Source organism: Pelophylax lessonae, assembly GCF_965119305.1.
Source record: "Pelophylax lessonae genome assembly, chromosome: 3".
In the NCBI taxonomy this organism is placed as follows: Eukaryota; Metazoa; Chordata; class Amphibia; order Anura; family Ranidae; genus Pelophylax; species Pelophylax lessonae.
This window is the reverse complement of record NC_138770.1, coordinates 18197372-18221111: the sequence shown is the minus strand read 5'-3', so window position 1 is coordinate 18221111 and position 23740 is coordinate 18197372. Positions and strand designations below refer to the sequence as shown.

At 44.6% G+C, this 23740-nt stretch overlaps 2 protein-coding genes across 2 annotated transcripts in view; both read right to left on the bottom strand.

Annotated features, from left to right (window-relative positions):
- The window catches only part of LOC309550239 (uncharacterized protein), a gene marked incomplete at both ends in the record, with an annotated part of 1760330 nt that overhangs the window by 1564094 nt on the left and 172496 nt on the right, over nt 1-23740 (bottom strand). The window contains 2 exon segments of the mRNA XM_082250650.1: nt 11296-11817; nt 21192-21758. Coding sequence (XP_082106776.1) covers nt 11296-11817; nt 21192-21758 — 1089 coding nt within the window.
- LOC309548786 (uncharacterized protein) overlaps nt 1-23740 on the bottom strand; it is a gene marked incomplete at its 3' end in the record, with an annotated part of 145338 nt that overhangs the window by 109093 nt on the left and 12505 nt on the right. The window lies entirely within an intron of this gene.

Below are 23740 nucleotides of genomic sequence, written 5' to 3'. Positions count from 1 at the left end.
TCCCTCACAGTCTGAGGTTCCTAAGGGATAAGAGGAATACGATGGTCCAGCACTGTCCCTCTCAGTCTGAAGTTCCTCAGGATAAGAGGAATACGATGGTCCGGCACTGTTCCTCACAGTCTGAGGTTCCTCAGGATAAGAGGAATACGATGGTCCGGCACCGTCCCTCACAGTCTGAGGTTCCTCAGGATAAGAGGAATACGATGGTCCGGCACTGTCCCTCACAATCTGAGGTTCCTCAGGATAAGAGGAATACGATGGTCTGGCACTGTCCCTCAAAATCTGAGGTTCTTCAGGATAAGAGGAATACGATGGTCTGGCACTGTTCCTCACAGTCTGAGGTTCCTCAGGATAAGAGGAATACGATGGTCCGGCACTGTCCCTCACAGTCTGAGGTTCCTCAGGATAAGAGAAATACGATGGTCCCACACTGTCCCTCACAATCTGAGGTTCCTCAGGATATGAGGAATACGATGGTCCATCTACACTGTGTGGTGCCAGATGGACATTTGAGGTAGCCGGGTTTTCTCCTGGACTATACTGTGTGATGTCCTCATCTTCTACTTTACAGTCTGGAGACAAAGTGAGACAATCCTCTGAGGTTTTCCTCATCTCCCGTCCATGTACTAAAATAGAAATACAAAGAATATTACTAGACATCAGCAGATTGGTTCCCCTAAACCAGGACTCTGCCCACATCAGTCAGCTTTGTCTCTGAGGATCTTACAATTTCCCCCTCAAGGTAAATAGTAAATGGTAGAGGGTGACTAGGTGTTCTAGGAACCACACATCAAGTCAAGACCTGTTGTATGATAGTAAATGGCAGTCTCAGTTTGGACCTACGCCAGGCCACGCTTGATGTGCAGTTAGTAGTGAAGTGCAGATAGCAGTGTGTAGAGGGGAGAGAGCAGGGGTCAGGAGTATGTAATGTACAACATAGAGAATATAGTGCAGGGGTCAGGAGTATGTAATGTACAATAAAGAGTATATAGTGCAGGGGTCAGGAGTATGTAATGTACACCATAGAGTATATAGTGCAGGGGTCAGGTGTATGTAATGTACAACATAGAGTATATAGTGCAGGGTCGGGAGTATGTAATGTACAACATAGAGTATATAGTGCAGGGGTCGGGAGTATGTAATGTACAACATAGAGTATATAGTGCAGGGGTCAGGTGTATGTAACGTACAACATAGAGTATATAGCGCAGGGGTCAGGAGTATGTAATGTGTAATATGAATGTAGAATCCCTATGACGTCCAAAAGACAGGATAGCACCTCCAGAGGCCAGGGGAGGGCTAGCATTTCACCCCAGGGCTGAATCCATGGCATAAATACCGGGACCATGAAAGGTTATAGGGCGCCAGTCACTTTTGTCTTTTTAAAGTGTTCTTGCAGAATGGTTTAGGAGGTGAAGGTTGGAGATGGGGGTCTCAGATACCATGGCAGATCACTTACAGACTCTGCAGATCAATGTCTACTCTCACAGTGTCAGAACCTATAAGCCGACTTAGCAACACTGTAAGCACATTCCCAAATTTCAGTGCGTCCTCCAAGTGAGTCACCAGGCCCTCCTTAGAGACCGGCCTTCTTCATGACTCCTTCCAGCAAGGGGCCTCCCCTGGGTCTCCTTCTTGGCAGTTGGCACAGCTTCCTCCAGACCAGGCAGGACAGCTTTGGGACCACTTCAGCACACGTTGGGCCCCAAAACAGGCTAATGGACCTAACAGCAGAGCTCCATCCAGCAGCCCCTCCCTACACCTCACCCCAGGGGAAAAGAGTGAGCAAATGGCCTGTCCCAAATATTTATTTCCTCCCCCAGCATGCACCAGTGACATAAACCTCCTACTGGATTGGCTGACAGAAATAGAAATATTCTTAATGTAAGACATTAAACCCAAAGAAAATATTATATTGCAGATTATCGATTCTTAGATGTGATGTTAGTTTCCCTTTTTAGGATTTCTTATATGTTCATCTAATGATCTGGCCAGTAAATCTGTTCTATAAAAGCTTCAACGCTAAAGCAGAATGTATCAGTTACTGGGATGGGGCAGACCATTTACCACAGGGGTGCCTACAATGATCAGCTTTTATTCTTGTAAAACTTTTATCCCAAAGGAAAAAAATAGTTTGCTGTTTGCTGTAACTGATTATAAAGTGTGAGATGGAGTTTGGCTTCAATTTGTTACTGTTTTTAAATCTGATAATACATCTAACACCCCCCCCCCCCCAGACTGATAACGCTGCTGTCTCCAGAGTGGGGGCGCTCTAATACAGAAGGTGTGACCAGGTGAAAACAGAGGGGGAAAAGCCTTAAAAAGAAAAGTAATGCAGCCACCACATCTAATGATTGGTAAGCTGCAATGTATGACATTTTTGGTTTTGGGTTTATTATCATTTTAGTTTGGTTGGTGAAATGTCATACTATGTCCAGTGAGAGCGGTGACATCTACTGGCCACAGTGAGAAATCACAACTCAGCTTAGCTTAGGGAAAAACCAGGCGAAAAACTGAACAATCAGTCTGAGCTAAGTACAACCCAGCCAAAAACTAACATAACATAGTAGCCCCTATTTAAGACAAGCTGTAACTTCAGATCCCCATCTCCTTTTTTCTGACTGCTCAGACAAACTGTCTAAATTCTGGACTATGGACGGATGTAAAGAGAGGAATGCAGATAAAGGGGTACAACTTATGTAGGAGGATTTGTTTCATCTCTGTGTATCCCCTGAGGCCAGTCACTTCACTGGGTATATGGAGGGTTTACACCCACTCTAAATGTGCACATGAGAGAAGTTACAGAGGTCCCACACCGCTGCCTCCCATCTCCTGAGACTGCACTCAGTGACTTGGGTGTGATACTATACAGACATATCCCTCCACCCGGCACAGCCAGCAAATAACAGAGCAAGTAACCCCGGGAGAATTGTTCTATCAGAGATCTTACTAGACTCGGGCATGGGGCAGAAGACCCGAAGAACATACCCCAGGTGTCTAGGTCTAGTAACGTCTATGGTGAAAATGAACATTTTGCTGCCAGCCGAACCCCAGAATCTCCATAAATCCAGTCTAGAGACATAAATTGTGTCTGCAGCACAGAGAAGGAAGATTATCCGAGAGAAATACAGGAATACAGGACGGGGAACACAGCTCAGGAAAGTGACCAGGGGATTACAGGCTGATATCACCCAGTCCCCGCCCTACTCTGGACCAATCAGTGAGCAGTATGGGTGGAGGAATGTATTTAGTATTAATGACCCACCTGTGCTGATCTCTGTAGGAGTGTCCTCCTCTATAAATGTCCCCGTTATTCCATCCTCCTCCATAGACTGCTGATCATCCCTCACATACCTCTCTTCTTCTTCTGCTTTAACCTCAAATTCTATATCGATTGGATCTCCACTCTAAATCAAGAAAATGAGAGAGAATATCATCTGTAAGATATAAGATTTAACATTGTGACATCACATAAAAATCCACACATTGTCTCCATGAGTCTGTGTTTTATAATCTCTGTCTCACCAACCTTATAACATTGAGGGATGGTGTGACCTTCCTGTGTGGAATCCCGGGAATACAGAGGACGGGGACATCTCTCTGGTGGGTTCCTGGTATTAGGTGGCTCCATCATATCCTTGTGTCCTTCTGAAAACTCCTCCATCACTCCATACTCCTCATCCTCCTCTTTATACTCTTCTTTAATATCAATATTATCATCCCCAAGGTTTCCACTCTGAATATATAATAAAACATTTATTGTAACAAACATGCTGTGTATAAACCAGAACTACCAATAATTATCAATCATCTACCTGATGATGGTGGGGGATGGTGTGACCTTCCTGTGTGGAATCCCAGGAATACAGAGGATGGGGACATCTCTCTGGTGGGTTTCTGTAGCTGGATGACTCCTCCATGGTGTCCTGGTACAGATCTTTGTGTTCCTTTAGAATCTCTGACTCCTCCATCACCCCATCCTCATCATCCTCCTCTTTTATCTCTTCTTTAACCTCAACTTTAGAATCTCTCAGGTTTCCACTCTGAATATATAATAAAAATGACATCAATGGTAACAATGCAGATAATGTACAGATCCTAATGATACTATCAGTGATTGTTCCTCATCTACCTGATGATGGTGAGGGATGGTGTGGCCTTCCTGTGTGGAATCCCGGGAATACAGAGGACGGGGACATCTCTCTGGTGGGTTCCCATTACTGGATCCATCTGTAGGAAACACACACACTGACTGAATACATTGTTTCTATGTGTTTATCAGATGATGGGGGATCTAGGTGGATCCTCCGTACTGCTCTCTCCTTTACAATAAAGTCTCCTCTTACCCGGTGATGTGAGGGGCGGCTGATTGTCCATCATGACGTCCTTGTAGAGATCCTTGTGTCCTTCTAAATACTCCCACTCCTCCATGGAGAAATAGACAGTGACATCCTGACACCTTATAGGAACCTGACACACACAATGATACAGTCACCATCCAGACACATCCCTTGTCTGTTACTGGATAATGTCCCAGAATTCCCAGCACCGCTCACCTCTCCTCCATGATCTCTCTGGTGACTTCTAGAATCTTCTTTGTATTTCTCTATTCTATCAGGGAGGGAGGTGGAGGCAATGTGATGGTCATATGATCTCCAGACTTCACAGGAGGAAAACTCTAGATCTGAACACAAATAGTAAAATCAAATGAAATTCCCAGAATCCTCCTCACCTCACTATTCAGGTTTCCATTTAATTAAAGCCCCACCTCAGACTAAGGTATAAATTTACCCACACAGGACCCCCACACTACGCAGGGTAAAAGCTTGTTGCAGGCATTCTGACATCATTACATACAACGCAGGACCAACAGACCCACTTTGCTAGTGAGGATGCCAAGGGTCCGCCCACATCCTAAGAGCATGAGAAAAAAAAGACAGATGGAGGGACATGGGGGGGGGGAGGAGCTGTGAGGTCAGAGTGATATCATAGGACATATAGACCCTGGAGGAACATTTGGATGGGGAGATTGGAGGGGACCCCTATATGAGGGACCCTCTATATGAGTCTCCTGTGCAAACCAAATCATTGTTCCTGGGTGCCTCCCACTTCTCCTAAAATGAAGAGTGAACTTTGACCTTTACCATACAGAAATCTATCAGGAAAGTGTGAAAGTAAGCTCTCATGTGATCAGGTGATGTGCGGAGGAACGGAGTGTAAATAGCAGACAATTTTCTCCAGAGCTCCTAATGGTGGGGATGGATTTTGCTGCATGCTGGTGCCAAGTTTCCACCCCCCAGGGTCACTGCAGGTGTGGAGAAAAGCTGTGTAAGAGGATATGGAGGAGGGACGAGGCGGAGATCCAGAAATCAGGATAAAGGTCAGGACAAGCAACAGACGAGCGCATCCAAGAGATGAAGCCGGGGTCACTACACAGAAAATCAATCCAAGGAAACAACAGGCAGGACGAGGAATAGCAAGAAGGAGCTCAGAGACAAATGAGAATATTGCTCAGCCAATGGGAGATTATCTCAGCATGACTTACATAATGAAGGAGATGAGGGGGAGGGGAGGTGACCATAGATACATGGAAATTCAGCTGGTTCAGCAGGGATCGCTCACATTTCCGTCCATGTTTGGTCAGCTTTGGAAGCATTATATATTAATCATCAACTGATCCCCTTAAAGGGGTTAATCTACTTATTACCTCCTCTGCTGCCAGATCCTGCAGTGTCTCCCTCTACGTTCTATGGAACGTCCTCTTTACCTAACACCACTTCCTGTCTGTATTCCATAGAGACTTCCTGTCTGTATTCCATAGAGACTTCCTGTCTGGGTAGAAGTGAGATCACCACCTTGTGGAGCTCAGAGGAACTGCAGCCCTGAGAACTGTCTGGTAGTGTGAACACGGCCTTGTGCTGTGTGTGTATGTACTGTATATCCTTCCCCTTTCTCTCCTCCCTGAGTGTGTATGAAGAGGCGGAGCTCCTGCTGGAACAGCGGTCGGAGGAGGAAGCCGAATCTAGGAGGGAGACTGACAGAAAGCACAGCAGACTTGCAGGAGTGAGCGAGGAGGATCCAGTTCCTTTGCCATCGGAGGTGAGGAGAGTGTGAAGGATGTTTGTGACTCTGGTAGATGAAAAGCTGGGAGTCATATTGCTCTGGTGAGTGGGGAAGCACTACTAAGGGGGCGCCCTCACCATCACGTGTGTAAGAGGTGGAAGAAGGCGTGGCTACACTACAGCTGGCACAGTTTGGAGCACGGAGAACTTTCACACCTTATCAACTTTTCATTCATTTGTGGACTTTTATGGAGCAACAGAACTTTGTTGAAGTAGATGCAAAGTGGAAGCAGTGGACTTGCAGAGAACACTATATTGAGCACAAAATATTGTATGATTACATGAATCTGCACAGGTTTTTACTTTATAAAAAATATTATGAGATTAAAGAAGTAGGTGTAAAGTAGAAGCAGTGGATCTGCAGGGAACAGCATCTTGAGCACAAAGCACTTTATGTTGTATATGAATTTGCACATGGATCATTTTACTTCATTTATTGATAAACACCATAAGATGAATGAAGTAGGTGTAAATCTGGACCTAGGGAACACAAGGGAGGTGGAGTGGGAATCCTCCTATCCTCACAGAGCACCTTCCAGGTTCTCCACTCTCCTCCCTCTCATCATTTGAAGCTCACTGTATACGTCTATTTTCTCCAATCTCCTCTAGAATTGCTGTGATCTATCGGCCCGCTGGACCGGTATTACCTTTCCTTGATGACTTCTCTGCCTGGCTGCCCTACTTTCTCTCTTCTGAAATCCCCACAATCATTCTCAGCAACTTCAACATCCCTGTTAACCACTTGCCTACAGTGCACTTAAACCCCCTTCCCATCCGGACCAATTTTTAGCTTTCAGAGCTCTCACACTTTGAATGACAATTGCGCGGTCATGCTACACTGTACCCATATGAAATTTTTATCATTTTTTTCCACACAAATAGAGCTTTCTTTTGGTGGTATTTAATCATCTCTGGGTTTTTTATTTTTTACAAGAAAAAAGAGAAAATTTTGAAAAAAAAAAAAGTTTTTCTTATTTTCTGCGAGTAAATTTTGAAAATAAACACATTTTTCTCCTTCACTGATGTGCGCTGATGAGGCAGCACTGATAGGCTGCACTGATGAGGTGGCACTTATGGGCACTGATGAGGTGGCACTGATGAGGAGGTACTAATATGCCGCACTGATAGGCGGCACTGATATGCGGCACTGCTGGGCACTGCTGGGCGGCACTGATAGGCGGCACTGATAGTACGCTGTACCTTGTGGCATTGCCACCAGATATGGTACATCGGTTCTTCCTGACCACAGCCACAAAAGCACAATGGGGACGCCTCGGGTACATAAGTAGCTAGCCGCACCGGCACCATGTACCACCGGAGAAGCACTTTATAGTTTGCCTCTATGATGGAAGTGTTGATTAACGATCTCAAAGCATCCTGGGCCATAAGTTTCCAGTCGTCCAGCTCACTGCTGTCCTGTATATCTGCTTCCCACTGCACCATATAGGTCAACTTAGTAGAAAAGTCAGTAAATATATTATATAGCTCAGATATATGGCTGTTTGACTTATCAAACTTCTGACATAAAAGTTCCATGGGGGACACCGTGACTATATCAGAGTGCTGTGATAAGGTAGGTGCGCAAGAAATTCGTGATTTGAGTAAAGCTGAAGGATTAAGACAAAGGCATGGCATATTTCTCAATTAACTTCTGTCTTGTTAAGATACCCCTGTGATCGCAAAAATCTGCTATCTGCTATGCGAATGAGTGCCTCCAGCTGCATCCAAATAGTACGGGATTGGGTAGAGTAAAACTTTGCCAATTGGGCCAATTATGCAGCATAGTAATATTTCAACATATCCGGTATTCCCAGGCCGCCCCCCCTTCTAGGTGCATACAGCGTACGTCTATTCACCCTAGGCCTCTTTGGGGGAAAAATAAAAGATAGCATTTTACTTTGCAATGTCTTCACTTCAGATCTACACAGTGCTATTGGTAGTGTACAAAACAAATACAACACCTTTGGGAGGATATTCATTTTACCGAGTGTAGTCTGCCAAACCACGAGGGAGGATGAAGCAACCAACTATCCATGTCAGCCAGTAGACGAGTAAAAAGGGGCGGGTAATTTCTGGAATATAGCGTGTGTAAGGACGCTGTCAAGTGTATGACTAAGTAAGGTAATGCCTCTGATTGCCAAATGAAATTGTAGGATTGATTCAGAGTAGAGACCGTCGCCTCCTCAAGAGATATATTCATAGCTTGTGACTTAGCTTGGTTCGTTTTCAAGCCCGATATCTTTGCAAATTTTTCAAGTAGTCACATGCACTATATTTAAAGGGATTTTTCTTTTTTTTTTTTTTCATTTTAAGCATTAATTAAAATCACTGCTCCTTTAAAAATGATGTTTTGTAAAAAAAAAAAAAAAAAAAGGAGAAAAAATAATAAAAAAAAAACACGCACACAGAAATTTCTGGTGTTGGGTGAACACCCAAACGGACGATGTTCAAGCTACTCCCTGTTATTTCTCGCCACGACTACTGCAACTCCCTCCTCATTGGCTTACCTTTACATAGGCTATCCCTCATGAATGCTCCTGCCAGACTCCTCCACCTTACAAACCACTCAGTATCTGCTACCCCTCTCTGCCAATCCCTCCATTGGCTGCCACTCACCCAACAAATTCAATTCACAATACTAACAGTAACTTACAAAGCCATCCACAACTCGGCCCCCAGCTACACCACTAACCTGGTCTCAATATTCCAACCAAATCATCCTCTTCAATCTTCCCAATATCTTCTGCTTTCTAGTTCCCTTGTCACCTCCTCCAGGACTTTTCCCGAGCCTCTCCTATTCTGTTTAACTCTCTACCCCAATCTGTCTGATTATCTATTACTTTATCCACCTTAATTTGTTCCCTGAAAATTCATCTCTTTAAGGAAACCTCTTCTGCCCCCACCGAACAACTGTACTTTTATTTTCTCCATCAGCCCATCCCCACAGTTATTACCTTTTGTATCACTTGACCCTCCCTCCTAGATTGTAAGATATTAAGAGCAGGGCCATCCGATTCCTCCTATATTGAATTTTATTGTAATTGTTCTGTTTGCCCTAACATTGTAGAGCCTGCACAAACTGTTGGCACTTTATAAATCCTGTATAATAATAATATATCACTGCCAAGTCCAGTCTTTCTCAGCCAGGGTTCCTCCAAAGGTTCCTAGGGGCTTCTTGTCACTTCCTTGGGCTGTATATGGAAGTGTCACCTACCAGCCGTTTCTGGATACTGAAGTCTGTCATCATTGCACCGACACACACAATGTTTTTCTTTCAATATATTTTTTATTATAATTTTCATTTTAACAAGAGTGCAAAAAAATAAATGAATAAAATAGCAAAGGAAGAAATCCAATTGGTGAGGAAAATGACTTGTCTGGAATGTGGAGGCGGAGTCGGTTATAATTTGTGTGCAATACAATATACAACGTGTTATATTATTATAACAAAGTATTGTAGAAAAGATCACACCATAGAAAATGGGGGAAAGGAGAAAATAAACCCGGATATGAAGGTGACATTTGTGTACGAGGAACACCTTAACAATTACCACCATTTTTTTCTCCAGGACCTCTGCTTTCAGAAAATATATGTTTGGGGGTTTTATCTAATCCTCAGGCCTAAAATCTGCATTTTACCATGTGTGCAAAAATAATGTAAACACAGCTCTGGTATCTATTCAGCGCCGGTTCACACTACCGCGACGCTACTTCCCGGGGCGACCTCCGAGATCGCGGTGCGAGCAGCGCGCCGCGACCTCGGAGCGGCCGCCGCGGACTTCATAACATTGAAGTCTATGGCGGTCGCCTCCTGGTCGCCCCAAAGAAGCTCCGGACCCTTTTTCTAAGTCGGAGCGACTTGTGTCGCTCCTATTAGAACGGGTCCGCAGCTTCCCTATGGGAGGCGACCTGCGGCGACCTGTGAGGCGACCAGGTCGCCTCACAGGTCGCCTTAGTGTGAACAGGGGCTTAATGTGTTCTGTACTCATAAATATATGGGTGTGAGCTCAGGGATTTGTATGACCCCCCGCCTGACATAGGAAACTAAGGGGGTCTATGCAAAGAATATGTTGGGTGAGTGTGACAAGCATGTGTCCAGCTGTGACAAATTCTGGCTGTATTCTAATAAACACAGTGATTTCCTATAATCGTCAGCTCCAACTAGTGGCCATAATGAGGTATTAGTTCCAAAATACCTCAATCAGGAAAAATAGTTCAATACCGCATTATGGCCACTAGATGGACCCAAGGATCATAGGAAATCACTGAACAAAATAAAATAAGACCAACATTTGTCATGGATGAATGAATGCTTGTCATATTTGTTCATCTAGTTTATAAAAACTAAACATGTAAGTGAAGTGGTAACTATTGAGCCAATCCCTTCATCAAACCACACATAATATCTCCCTTCAAAGGGAAAACAGAAATTATTTACAGAAAATCAAACAGTATAAATATTTTCCAACCAATAACCTCCACCCAGACAAGATATGTAGAAATATAAAGACAAGCGGTGTTACCTCTCGTGCCGCACTCCGCCAAGCCACCCAAACCCACACAGGAGCAAAGAAAATAAGTTCTCACCTAGTTTATCTCCGAGTTCTCCTTCCCTCCTGTTGGGGGATGGGAGAAGGATGGACTGAAGACAGAGAGACACGCTTCGGGGTCACCACTGGTAAGTAGAGCCTTGAAATGAAGGACATCAACTTCAGAATTTCTGTCTTGTCTGTGTAAAGTTTACTGATAAAGATATATGGGATCTCACAGCTTCTAGCTCTGTAACCCGCTATATCATTATCAGTAACCGTCACACAGACAAGCAAGACATTCTGAAGGTGATTCCTTCATTTCATGGCTCTACTTACCACTCTACACCCCAAAATTTACTCAGCCAATGAAAAGCCAACACGGGACAACATTTCATCCATGTCTTTGGTGATCTCTGATCTCCTTATCAACTGTTTCTTACATGATGAAGATCAGCCATGGAGTATATCTGAGGTGTATATCAGGGTGTGCTTCTTCCCCACATGTCCACCAACATTCATATAGAAGACATTTCCCGCACTCAAGGCACTAATACACCTCAAGGGTTGTGTGGGATCCCTGATGTACAGGAAGACAGAACTTCAGTGAGGAACAATTCCCTTATTTAGGACAGGAAAGTCACTTCTTTCCTGTGTGAGATCTCTGATGTATGTTAAGATTGGACTTCTGTGAAAAACATTTCCCACACTCAGGACAAGAATACGGCTTCTCCCCCGTGTGAGTTCTCTGATGTGTGTAAAGATTGGACTTCCGTGAAAAACATTTCTCACACTCAGGACAGGAATACGGCTTCTCCCCCGTGTGAAATCTCTGATGTTTGTAAAGATCGGACTTCAGTGAAAAACGTTTCCCACACTCAGGACAGGAATGTGGCTTCTCTCCTGTGTGAGATCTCTGATGTATGTAAAGATTGGACTTCCGTGAAAAAGATTTTCCGCACTCAGAACAGCAATGTAGCTTCTCCCCTGTGTGAGACCTCTGATGTTTGTAAAGAGAGGACTTCACTGAAAAACATTTCCCACACTCAGGACAGGAATACGGCTTCTCCCCTGTGTGAGATCTCTGATGTGTGTAAAGACTGGACTTCTGTGAAAAACATTTCCCACACTCAGGACAGGAAAACGGCTTCTCTGCCATGTGAGAACTTTTATGCACATTAAAATGGCATTTAAAATGGAAACACTTCCCGCACTCAGTACAGGAAAACCTCTTATCTGTTGGAAGGATGGCACCGTCCCTCACAGACTGAGGTTCCTCAGGATAAGAGGAATACGATGGTCCGGCACCGTCCCTCACAGTCTGAGGTTCCTCAGGATAAGAGGAATACGATGGTCCGGCACCGTCCCTCACAGTCTGAGGTTCCTCATGATAAGAGGAATACGATGGTCTGGCACCGTCCCTCACAGTCGGAGGTTCCTCAGGATAAGAGGAATACGATGGTCCATCTACACTGTGTGGTGCCGGGTGGACATTTGAGGTAGCCGGGTTTTCTCCTGGACTATACTGTGTGATGTCCTCATCTTCTACTTTACAGTCTGGAGACAAAGTGAGACAATCCTCTGAGGTTTTCCTTATCTCCCGTCCATCTACTAAAATAGAAATAAAAAGATTATTACTAGACATGAGCAGATTGGTTCCCCTAAACCAGGACTCTGCCCACATCAGGCAGCTTTGTCTCTGAGGCTCTTACAATTCCACCCTCAAGGTAACTAGTAAATGGTAGAGGGTGACTAGGTGACCCAGTAGCCACACATCAAGTCAAGACCTGCTGTATGATTGTAAATGGCAGTCTCAGTCTGGACCCACGCCAGGCCACGCCTTGATGTGCGGGACACCTACTCACTATCTACCGATATAAAATGTCCAGCTGGTAGAAAATGGGTGTAACAAAAGAGAATTCATATTATGTGTAAATATAGCAGTGGGTAGAGGGGGGAGAGCAGAAGTCAGGAGTATGTAATGTACAACATAGAGTATATAGTGCAGGGGTCAGGAGTATGTAATGTACAACATACAGTATATAGTGCAGGGGTCAGGAGTATGTAATGTACAGCATAGAGTATATAATGCAGGGGTCAGGAGTATGTAATGTACAATATAAATTATACAGTGTAAGGGTCAGGACTCATAAGTCAGGCACAGCTGGTGAACAGCAGAGTAAGTAACCCCAGGAGAATTGTTCTATCAGAGAGCTTACTTGACCTGGGCATGGGGAAGGAAATCTAAAGCACATATGCCAGGCATTGGGCAGTAATCTGCATGATTAGCCCGCAAATCCCTACTAGCACAAATCCCGCCCGACCCCAAAAAAAATTCTCCCCCTAGTACAAATTCCCCCCTTTACCATATCACCTATTCTAGTACAAGCCCCCCAAAATTGACCCTCCTCGCACAAATCCCCTTCTCCCACCCCCTCCCAACACAAATCACCCATGAATCACCACTTCTAGCACACACCCAAATGTCCTTTCCTATAACAATTCTTAGCCCCCTGCTGCTCCTTAAATTCCTCCTCGCAACACAGATCCCTTCCCACAGCAATTTCCTTGTGGTGCCCCCCCCCCCACCTCGCATGATACCACAGTGTCCAGGGCAGCCATCCCTCCTGCCCACCCCTTGTCCTGACCCTGACCCCAGGTGCCTAGATCTAGTAACTCCTCTGGTGAAAATGAACATTTTGCTGCCAGCTGAACCCCAGAATCTCCATAGATCCAGTCTAGAGACATAAATTGTGTCAGCAGCACAGAGAAGGAAGATTATCCGAGAGAAATACAGGAATACAGGACGGGGAACACAGCTCAGGAAAGTGACCAGGGGATTACAGGCTGATATCACCCAGTCCCCGCCCTACTCTGGACCAATCAGTGAGCAGTATGGGTGGAGGAATATATTTAGTGTTAATGACCCACCTGTGCTGATCTCTGTAGGAGTGTCCTCCTCTATAAATGTCCCCGTTATTCCATCCTCCTCCATAGACTGCTGATCATCCCTCACATACCTCTCTTCTTCTTCTGCTTTAACCTCAAATTCTATATCGATTGGATCTCCACTCTAAATCAAGAAAATAATAGAAGAGGTCATCTGTAAAACATAAGCTTCAATATTGTGACATCACAGTTAAGAAAATCACTTCAATGAGTCCATGTTCTAGATGCTCCGTCCCACCAACCTTGTAACATTGAGGGATGGTGTGACCTTCCTGTGTGGAATCCCGGGAATACAGAGGACGGGGACATCTCTCTGGTGGGTTCCTGGTATTAGGTGGCTCCATCATATCCTTGTGTCCTTCTAAAAACTCCTCCATCACTCCATACTCCTCTTTATACTCTTCTTTAACATCAATATTATCATCCCCGAGGTTTCCACTCTGAATATATAATAAAACATTCATTGTAACAAACATTCTGTGTATAAATCAGAACTACTAATAATTATCACTCATCTACCTGATGATGGGGAGGGATGGTGTGACCTTCCTGTGTGGAATCCCGGGAATACAGAGGATGGGGACATCTCTCTGGTGGGTTCCCATTACTGGATCCATCTGTAGGAAACACACACTGACTGAATACATTGTTTCTATGGGTTTATCAGATGATGGGGGATCTAGATGGATCCTCCGTACTGCTCTCTCCTTTACAATAAAGTCTCCTCTTACCCGGTGATGTGAGGGGCGGCTGATTCTCCATCATGACGTCCTTGTAGAGATCCTTGTGTCCTTCTAAATACTCCCACTCCTCCATGGAGAAATAGACAGTGACATCCTGACACCTTATAGGAACCTGACACACACAATGATACAGTCACCATCCAGACACATCCCTTGTCTGTTACTGGATAATGTCCCAGAATTCCCAGCACCGCTCACCTCTCCTGTCAGCAGCTCCATCATCTTCTTGGTGACTTCTAGAATCTTCTGCATGTTGTGTCTCTCAGGTTTTAGGGAGTCACATGGAGGCACTGTGATGGTCATATGATCACCTGACTTCAGAAGAGGAAATCTCTGTATTGAGGAAGCAATAGGAATATCATGTTAGAATCCCAGAATCCTCCTCACCTCTCCGGTCAGGTCTGTGTTTTATTAATAGAGATAAGAGTGATGTCATGTGACTTCCCAGAATCCTCCTCACCTCTCTGGTCAGCAGGTAGATAATCTCTAGGGTGAGGTTTAGTACCTTCTCAGTCATGTGACTCCGGTCCTCCTCCATCCTCATTGGTGCCGTCATTTGATCTATACAGGTCTCTTTGTAGATATATCATTTTGGGAAATTAAAATAAGAATTATTTGGATGGTATTGGTCACAATAATAGGATGTGGATTTCAGGGTTGTAATAGGAGAGTTGCTGTACATTTAAGAACTCCCCATGAGAATACATTTAATCTGGACTGTTTCGGGTTTGTTACATCTTGGAGGACCTTGGACCAGCTTAGCCTGCCAGATCAGAATCTCCCTTTTCTCTGTTGGATTTGTTTGGTTTCTGAGCTGGTTTACAGCTGAAACAGAACTCCTCTAAGAACAAGTGCTCACCAACGAATGAAGGAATTCCCTTCTTCATCTTACATAATATTCTAGAACAAATCTCATGAGCAGTGGGACAATAAGATGGTTAAGATTGCCAGTTCTGTAAGGTCTGAAAAATAAGTGCAGGTGGGGTGGGAGGACAATCATAGACCCCCTCTGTCCCTCAGAGTCCAGTGAGCCCTCCAGCCCCCTATTCCCTCAGAGTCCTACAACCTGACTACCCCCTCAAGGCTCTCAGAGTCCTTCAGATACATTACACTTTCAGAGGCCCCTAAAGTCTTCCAGCTTTACTAAACCCTCACATCCCCTCAGCTCCTATACTTCCCTCAGAGCCCTCATTATTTTCCTCCCTCTGACACCAATGATGGAACATATTCTTCATGGCAGGCTGGGGAATGTTTTCTTCCTCCTGACCAGCAATGTAAGGGGCTCTATGTTCTATACTCCTGACCCCTGCACTCCATCATTGTGTTGGCTGCATATTGTAATGATTGCCCATTGGCTGCCTGTGTAGTGTAATAATTGTCCTTTGTAGGCCATGTATGGTCTGGATTAGAGATGTACTCAGGTGTGTTCCAGTTTGCATATGCCCGATCCCGCCAGGAAGCCGACACTGCAGTCCACTAATCACAGGCAGTGAGACATTTACTGATCTGTGCAGCTGCGGATCGGGAAATGTCTCACTGCCTGTGATTAGTGGAGTGCAATGTCGCCTTCCTGGCAAGATCGGGCATGTGCGAACTCGAACGCGTCCGAGCCCATCTCTAGTCAGGATGGTCATTGTATTGTCAGTGCTGTTTGTTTAGAAGAACATATTACTAGAATGTATCTCCAAAATGAAGAGAATGTTTCCGGCCCCGAAAGTGGGGAAATGATTTGACCCTGAAGGGGTTACTCTAGGTTTCCACACTATATATGTGTGTATCATCATCTGCTGGAGATAAAAGACATCACAGTGACTATGGAGGAAGAGGATGGACATGACGGGGGTTACTGGGTGTAAATAGAAAATAAGATCTTATTACCTCCTCTGCTGCCACTTCCAGCAGTGTCTTCTCTCTACTTCCTCCCCACTCACCCGGAACTTCCTGTCTGTATTCCATAGAGACTTCCTGTCTGGGTAGAATTGAGATCACCACCTTGTGGAGCTCAGAGGAACTGCAGCCCTGAGAAATGTCTTGCAGTGTGAACACGGCCTTGTGCTGTATGTGTATGTACTAGTGATCGACTGATATCGGTTTTCGTTGCCAATACCGATATTTTGCCGATCGCATATCGGTATTGGCCGATATTTTCACACATGTAAAATTTTGCCCAAAAAACACAAAATTCAACACAAATATCCAAGAGCGCTGAAGAAGAAGGCCGTGGTGAGAATCTCTGGTAAGTCAATATGTGGAATAAATGTGCGAAAAGATGTGGATGTGTGTGTGTGTGTGTGGGGGGGGGGGGTGTTCACAGCCTTTGGAACTTCCTTTAGGATATGTGATTAAATGATATCCTCTTTGTCTTCTTGTTCTAGACACAGCTGATGGGTGCCAAGCGGTGGTCTGCTTGGTAAAAAAAGGAAGGAGGAGGATTGCAATCCTGCGATATGTGGCCCCAGGGAGTGAGCCATTGGAGCGACTCCGAATTATTGATGGTAAGCAGAAGCATGTTAATTTTAGAGATGTTCATTTGAAATCACTTTGGGGGTATTGTGGAGCCTAAATAATGTTTTTATATTTTTTGGTTTTAAATTTGGCTTCTTTGGTATAAAACACTTCTGTCTGAACAGTTTGGGAGCAAAATGGTGACAGTCAACTACTCTTGAGGGGAGGTGTACCAGCAATGTTTTGAACTACTCTGAATTGTATGGTACTGTAAAAAGTGGTGTGATTTGGCCAGGTAGGATTCGCTAGCTGGGCACAAAACACAGCTCACTGGGAAATGTTTAGAAGCTGTTCTAAATAACCTGCTTTCAGATCAGCTTTGTGGAGCTCGGACTAATGTGACTGCATAGTGAGCACATAATATTCAGGCTGCTTCAAGTGACCTGAAAGTGTGAGCCATTACATTCTTTAGTGTGGGGGACGGGTATCGGGGGGGGGGGGGGCACCATAGTGGATGGACAGTGACCTCCTGTTTATAAAAATGCCCAATGAATCTCATTGATGTCATTGCTCCTGTATGTACCGCCTGCCCCAAGTAAATGTCCAATGGACATTCCCTAATACATTCCTAGCTTTGTCTTAAAAAATTTGGGGCATTGAGTATATTACTACCATGTGGAGAAGCAGCTGGATATTTGTGTCCTAAAATTGTGTGTAACTTGTGCTGTTTTTTTCTGTAGAGACCAGCGATGATGAGGAGGAGCAGCAGGAGGCTCATCCACCTCAGACCCACTGTAAGTACTTTGACTGTGAAGGTGTTCTGTGTCTTTGTTCTAAGTTGGAGGGCTGCATTTTTTTGAGTATTTTTTTCTCTTTTGTGGTTTATGTAGCTTCAGCGATGGGTGAGGAGATGGAGGAGGGTGAGAAAGGAGGAGGAGATGGAGGAGGCGGGGGAGGAGACAGTGGAGGAGGAGATAGCTGAAGATAGGGGCGAGGAGGACACCTTCCCTCAAGCTTAATGTAAGTACCCTCCATGTGTTTGTGTCTTCTCTGGGTCTCTGTTTAAACTGGAAGGGCTGCAATGTTTGTTTTGCTTGGTTTTGGTTGATGTAGCAGCAGACATCTATGATGTTGGGGAGGACAGGGGAAAAGGGGAGGCTGCCCCCCCCCCCCAGCCCACTGTAACTACCTTCAATGGGTTGGCCTACTTTCTGTGTCCCTTTTCCAAATTGCTGTTCTTAAATGATTGTATTTTTTCTTTATGTTTCTAGTATCTGCCATGTGGTCACCCCGTGGGGAGGAGGAGGCCCATGGAGGAGAGGAGGCCGGCTCCCCCGAGGAATGACACTGTAAGTACATTCAATGGGATTCTCACATGTAATGTGTGTGTTAGGGTGATGAGTATATGTGCAAATGTAAGTTTGTGGAAGATTCAGTGTATTTTAGCTAGACGTGACAGGAAGGTTGAAGTGGAGTTTGACATGGAGAATTGTGAAGTCAAGGATAGAGAATATCCTATCAGGGCCATCTAACAATGACCACTAATTGCAAGTTTATTTTGGGCAACACAGTCAGTGTGGAGAGGATAGTGGTTAACTTTCCCGATTTGATTGTTCTTTCTAAGCATCAAAAAAGGAGATGGTCAAAACACTTTGATGTTGTTGGTGCCTCAGCCATACCTTTTCAGAGAACCACCTTCAGCACAGAAGTATGGAGTACATATCTTTAAGGCTACACGGTAAAGGGAGGTGCTGCGCTAGAAACAAAGTGAGTATATATCAGTCCAATAAGACAATAGGTCCATCCATCCACCAGGGTCAGCTGTTTAGGCAAATAGGTGCTACCACCACCAGATCACCTCCAACCACACTGCTTCTTATCGTCCTGTTATTATATATATAGATAGATGTACAATTGGCTTACCAGTAGACAATCTCCAAATAGACAAGCTCCCAGTAGACAAACTCTCAGATCAGCTGGGATAATTGGCGATTTTATTTTGAATCAGCTGTGAATGCTGTCACTTGGTGAACGCTTGAATGCCCCCCGCTTCACAGGCATGTCCAATCATCTCAGCTGCATGTACTTATCACTAATTCTACCACCATTTAACAATCCGTAGACATAAAAAACACCCCCAACAACAGAACTTATGTGATGATGGTCGGACTAGAACCCATGACATATCAGTCAGTCATTCACTATTGAATTTAATGATCACAAATTTGCCTGGGCGTTATTTTAACTAATTTAAATTTAGGGACACATTTAACCACTTGATCACCCACACTGTTAACCTCTTCCCTGCCAGTGTCATTTTTACAGTAACAGTGCATATTTATAGCACTGATTACTGTAGTAATGTCACTGGTACCCCCAAAAGTGTCAAAAATGTCAGTTAGGGGTTTGATCTGTCCGCCGCAATGTTAAATTCCCGCAAAAAATTGTAGTAATTTTTTCCCTATGGGCGTGATTCTAACTGTCAGGGGGCGTGGCTTGTGAAGTCATCACAGAGACATACGATCCTACATAGCAGGATCACATAGCCTCTGTGATCACTTCAGTGAGAATGACAGACGGCTGTGTTTACATCAGCTGTCTGTCTTTCTTCCTCTGCTGCAGGAGATCGCGAGTGACCGGCGGCCATCGGAGCCGCCGGTCACATGCACTGGCTCCGCAGCTAACGAGCGGGGCGGGAGCGCTCTTCCGGCAGCGCACGATCACCTTCTAGCTCCACCAAGGCGAGCGCCATACATGTACGATGCTTTGCCTGGGAGCGCCAGCCTGCCGCAGTATATCTGCGGCGACTGGGGCTAAAGTGGTTAACGCGGCAAGAAAAAATAGAACTGGAGCAGTGCAATTCTTTCAGCTTAGTGAATTACTCCCCCCCCCCCCCCGTGTCCGACAGTCCGCCGCAAATATCGCAGTCCTGCTATACGTCGTTGATCACTGCCATTACTAGTAAAAATATATATCACATAGTTTGTAGACGATATAACTTTTACACAAACCAATCAATATACACTTATTGGGATTTTTACCAAAAATATGAAGCAGAATATATATTGATGAAGAAATTTGATTTTCTACATTTCTTTTTATTGGATGTTTTAAATCAGAAAGTAAAAAATATTGTTCTTTTTTTCAAAATTTTATTTTTTTGTTTATAGCGCAAAAAATAAAAACCTGCAGAGGTGATCAAATACCTCCAAAAGAAAGCTCTATTTGTGGGGAAAAAAGGACATCGATTTTACTTGGGTACAGCTTTGCATGACCGCAAAATTGTCCCTTAAAGTAACGCAATGCCGTATCACAAAAAATGGACTGGTCATGAAGGGGGGTAAATCTTCCGGAGGGTAAGAGATAACTAATGCCTGGAAAGCTTGGTCATGGAAAGATTTGTCAGGACGCCTGAACCCTCCTAGGACAGCCTAGGATGAATGTGTTCCCCCTTCCCACAGAAAGATTGGTTTCTTGTACAATGTCACGTCAGGTTATGTGTCGGTTATCCAGAATCAGGCCTTCCACGTGCTGAATGATCACAGGAATCACTGCTGGGGGCTGGAAACCGCCACGGCCGGGATCCTCACTGACTGACGTCTACACCAATCAAATCTCTTCCTGCAGATGAGCGTCTCATCACCGTACTGTGCTTGAAGTCTTCTGTAAATATCTGCGGGTTTTACTCCTTCCTTCACAAGAACCTCCATCACCACACGCTGTTCCACGCACGCACTAACACTGTTATCTGCCATCCTGAATAACGCTCCCTGGACTGCCCGCCACATGTGCCCCACCCATCAGTAATAGGACATTACTTACTAGGGCATGTAGTACCGCCACGCTACCATCCCTTTCTATACCTGTAATATGAAAAGTCACAGTTTGACGTGAATGGCCCTCATAGCGCAATACTGCATTATGGCCACTAGATGGAGCCAAGGAAATCAGTGTATGAAATAAAATACATCCAATATTCATCCCAGCTGGGCGAATGCTGGTCACATTCATTCAACTAAATAGACCTGTAAGTGTTTGTGAAATCTTACACCACAAAATGTACTCAGTCAATGAAAGGTAAGGACTCCATTTTTATTTTTCTACTGCTATCAATGGCCAACACGGGATAACACTTCATCCATGTCTTTGGTGATCTCTGATCTCCTTCTGAAGTGTTTCTTACATGATGAAGATCAGCCATGGAGTATATCTGAGGTGTATATCAGGGTGTGCTTCTTCCCCACATGTCCACTAACATTCATATAAGAAGACATTTCCCACACCCAAGGCACTAATACACCTCCAGGGTTGTGTGGGATTCCTGATGTACAGGAAGACAGGACTTCTGTGAGGAACAATTCCCTCACTCAGGACAGGAAAGTGGCTTCTCGACCATGTGACATCTCTGATGTCTGTAAAGATCGGACTTCTGTGAAAAACATTTCCCGCACTCAGGACAGGAATATGGCTTCTCCCCCATGTGAGATCTCTGATGTCTGTTAAGATCAGACTTTTTTGAAAAACATTTCCCGCACTCAAGACAGGAATACGGCTTCTCCCCCGTGTGAGATCTCTGATGTGTAACAAGGTTTGATTTTTGTACAAAACTTTTCCCACACTCAGAACATGAAAGTACCTTCTTCCCAGTGTGCAATCTCTGATGTCTGTAAAGATCAGACTTCTGTGAATAAGATTTCCCGCACTCAGGACAGCAATGTAGCTTCTCGCCTGTGTGAGACCTTTGATGATTGACAAAATATGTTTTTGTTGCAAAACATTTCCCACACTCAGGACAGGAATACGGCTTCTCCCCCGTGTGAGATCTCTGATGTGTGTAAAGATTGGACTTGTCTGAAAAACATTTCCCGCACTCAGGACAGGAATACGGCTTCTCTCCTGTGTGAGACCTTTTATGCACATTAAGACGGCATTTAAAACGGAAACACTTCCCGCACTCAGTACAGGAAAACCTCTTATCTGTTGGAAGAACGTCCCTCACAGTCTGAGGTTCCTCAGGATAAGAGGAATATGATGGTCCGGCACCGTCCCTCACAGTTTGAGGTTCCTCAGGATAAGAGGAATACGATGGTCCGGCACCGTCCCTCACAGTCTGAGGTTCCTCAGGATAAGAGGAATACGATGGTCTGGCACCGTCCCTCACAGTCTGAGGTTCCTCAGGATAAGAGGAATACGATGGTCCAGCACTGTCCCTCACAGTCTGAGGTTCCTCAGGATAAGAGGAATACGATGGTCCATCTACACTGTGTGGTGCCGGATGGACATTTGAGGTAGCCGGGTTTTCTCTTGGACTATACTGTGTGATGTCCTCATCTTCTACTTTACAGTCTGGAGATAAAGTGAGACAATCCTCTGAGGTTTTTCTCATCTCCCGTCCATCTACTAAAATAGAAATACAAAGATTATTACTAGACATCAGCAGATTGGTTCCCCTAAACCAAGACTCCGCCCACATCAGGCAGCTTTGTTTCTGAGGATCTTACAATTCCCCCCTAAAGGTAACTAGTAAATGGGTTCTCTGATCTCCTACCAGTTCATTTCTTTATTCATGGACCTTAGTCAGAGAGTTAGGAAACAACGAGAACTGTCTTTTATAGGAGTGACAGTGATGAGGGGGATTATAGGACGAGTGTCCCCTCCCCCTCTATCACTCATTGCCATCTTCCCAACACAAGAAGTCCTGCACTTCCTTATTTAGTCCATGATTTAGTCATAAATAACAGCGGGGCTGAGCCCCACCAGAGGTCAGAGAGTGAGGATGGGGAGAACAGCCAAGATGAAGAATGGACTGATCCTGAAGACCACCATCATTGGGTTACTGACTCCTCCCTCATTACCACTTTCTGTTTAAGGTTCCAAAGTTGGAGGATTTTATCTCATTATAATCAGCATGTAAAAGTCTGTCCTCCAATCAAATCATCAGATATAAAATGTCCAGCTGGTAGAAAATGGGTGTAACAAAGGAGAATCCATATTATGTGTATATATAGCAGTGGGTAGAGGGGAGAGAGCAGAAGTCAGACGTCTGTAATGTACAACATAGAGTATATAGTGCAGGGGTCAGGAGTATCTAATGTACAACATAGGGTATATAGTGCAGGGGTCAGGAGTATATAATGTAAAAAATAGAGTATATAGTGCAGGGGTCAGGAGTATGTAATGTACAATATACAGTATATAGTGCATGTTGCAGAGTGCGATCACTGGGTGCAGCGGAGTCCATTCAGATCAGACATTGTGGAGTAACAGGAACTATGTGAGTATGGTGTCTCCCCACTTGGGTCCCACGTTTGAGTCTCCATACTCCACTAGGCATCCAATCTGCATGTTGACTAACAACATTCATTACATTTTTTTCAGACATGCGCTTATACAAATACTCCTGATGAGTGGGCGATGCGACCCACGAAACGCATCGTGTTCAACGTACAAGTGTAACGCTCCTGCGTTTCATGTATGGTGTGGATTTTCAGCTGCAGAAATATTCCACTTCAGTAGTCATGTAAGAGAGATGCTGAGATACCATTCCCAACCTCAATGACTCATCATGTGTGGAAGGTCTTAATTCAGCTAGTAAATACACACACTCAACAAGCTGGTTCCTAGAGTGACTTTATGTATGTAGTAACACAGTGATGAAGATTTAAGAGACAGGTTGAGTGGAGGTGGTAGGTGACAGACACTTGAAGGTAAGACAGTAGCAGATGGATGCAGGTAGGTTTAGCAATCATGTATGGTAGCAGATGACAGAGTAGCAGGTGGACATACAAGAGAGATCAACCCAGTGCAGGAATAAGTAGCAGTAGTCTTAAGAGCTAGCAATCTAGATATGCAGATGTGATAAATAGTCTTTACTATGCAGAGCTAGATAGTGTAAGCTTGGTATAAGTTTATATAGGTTTCCCCTGCGGGGTACTTAGCACTAATAGCAATA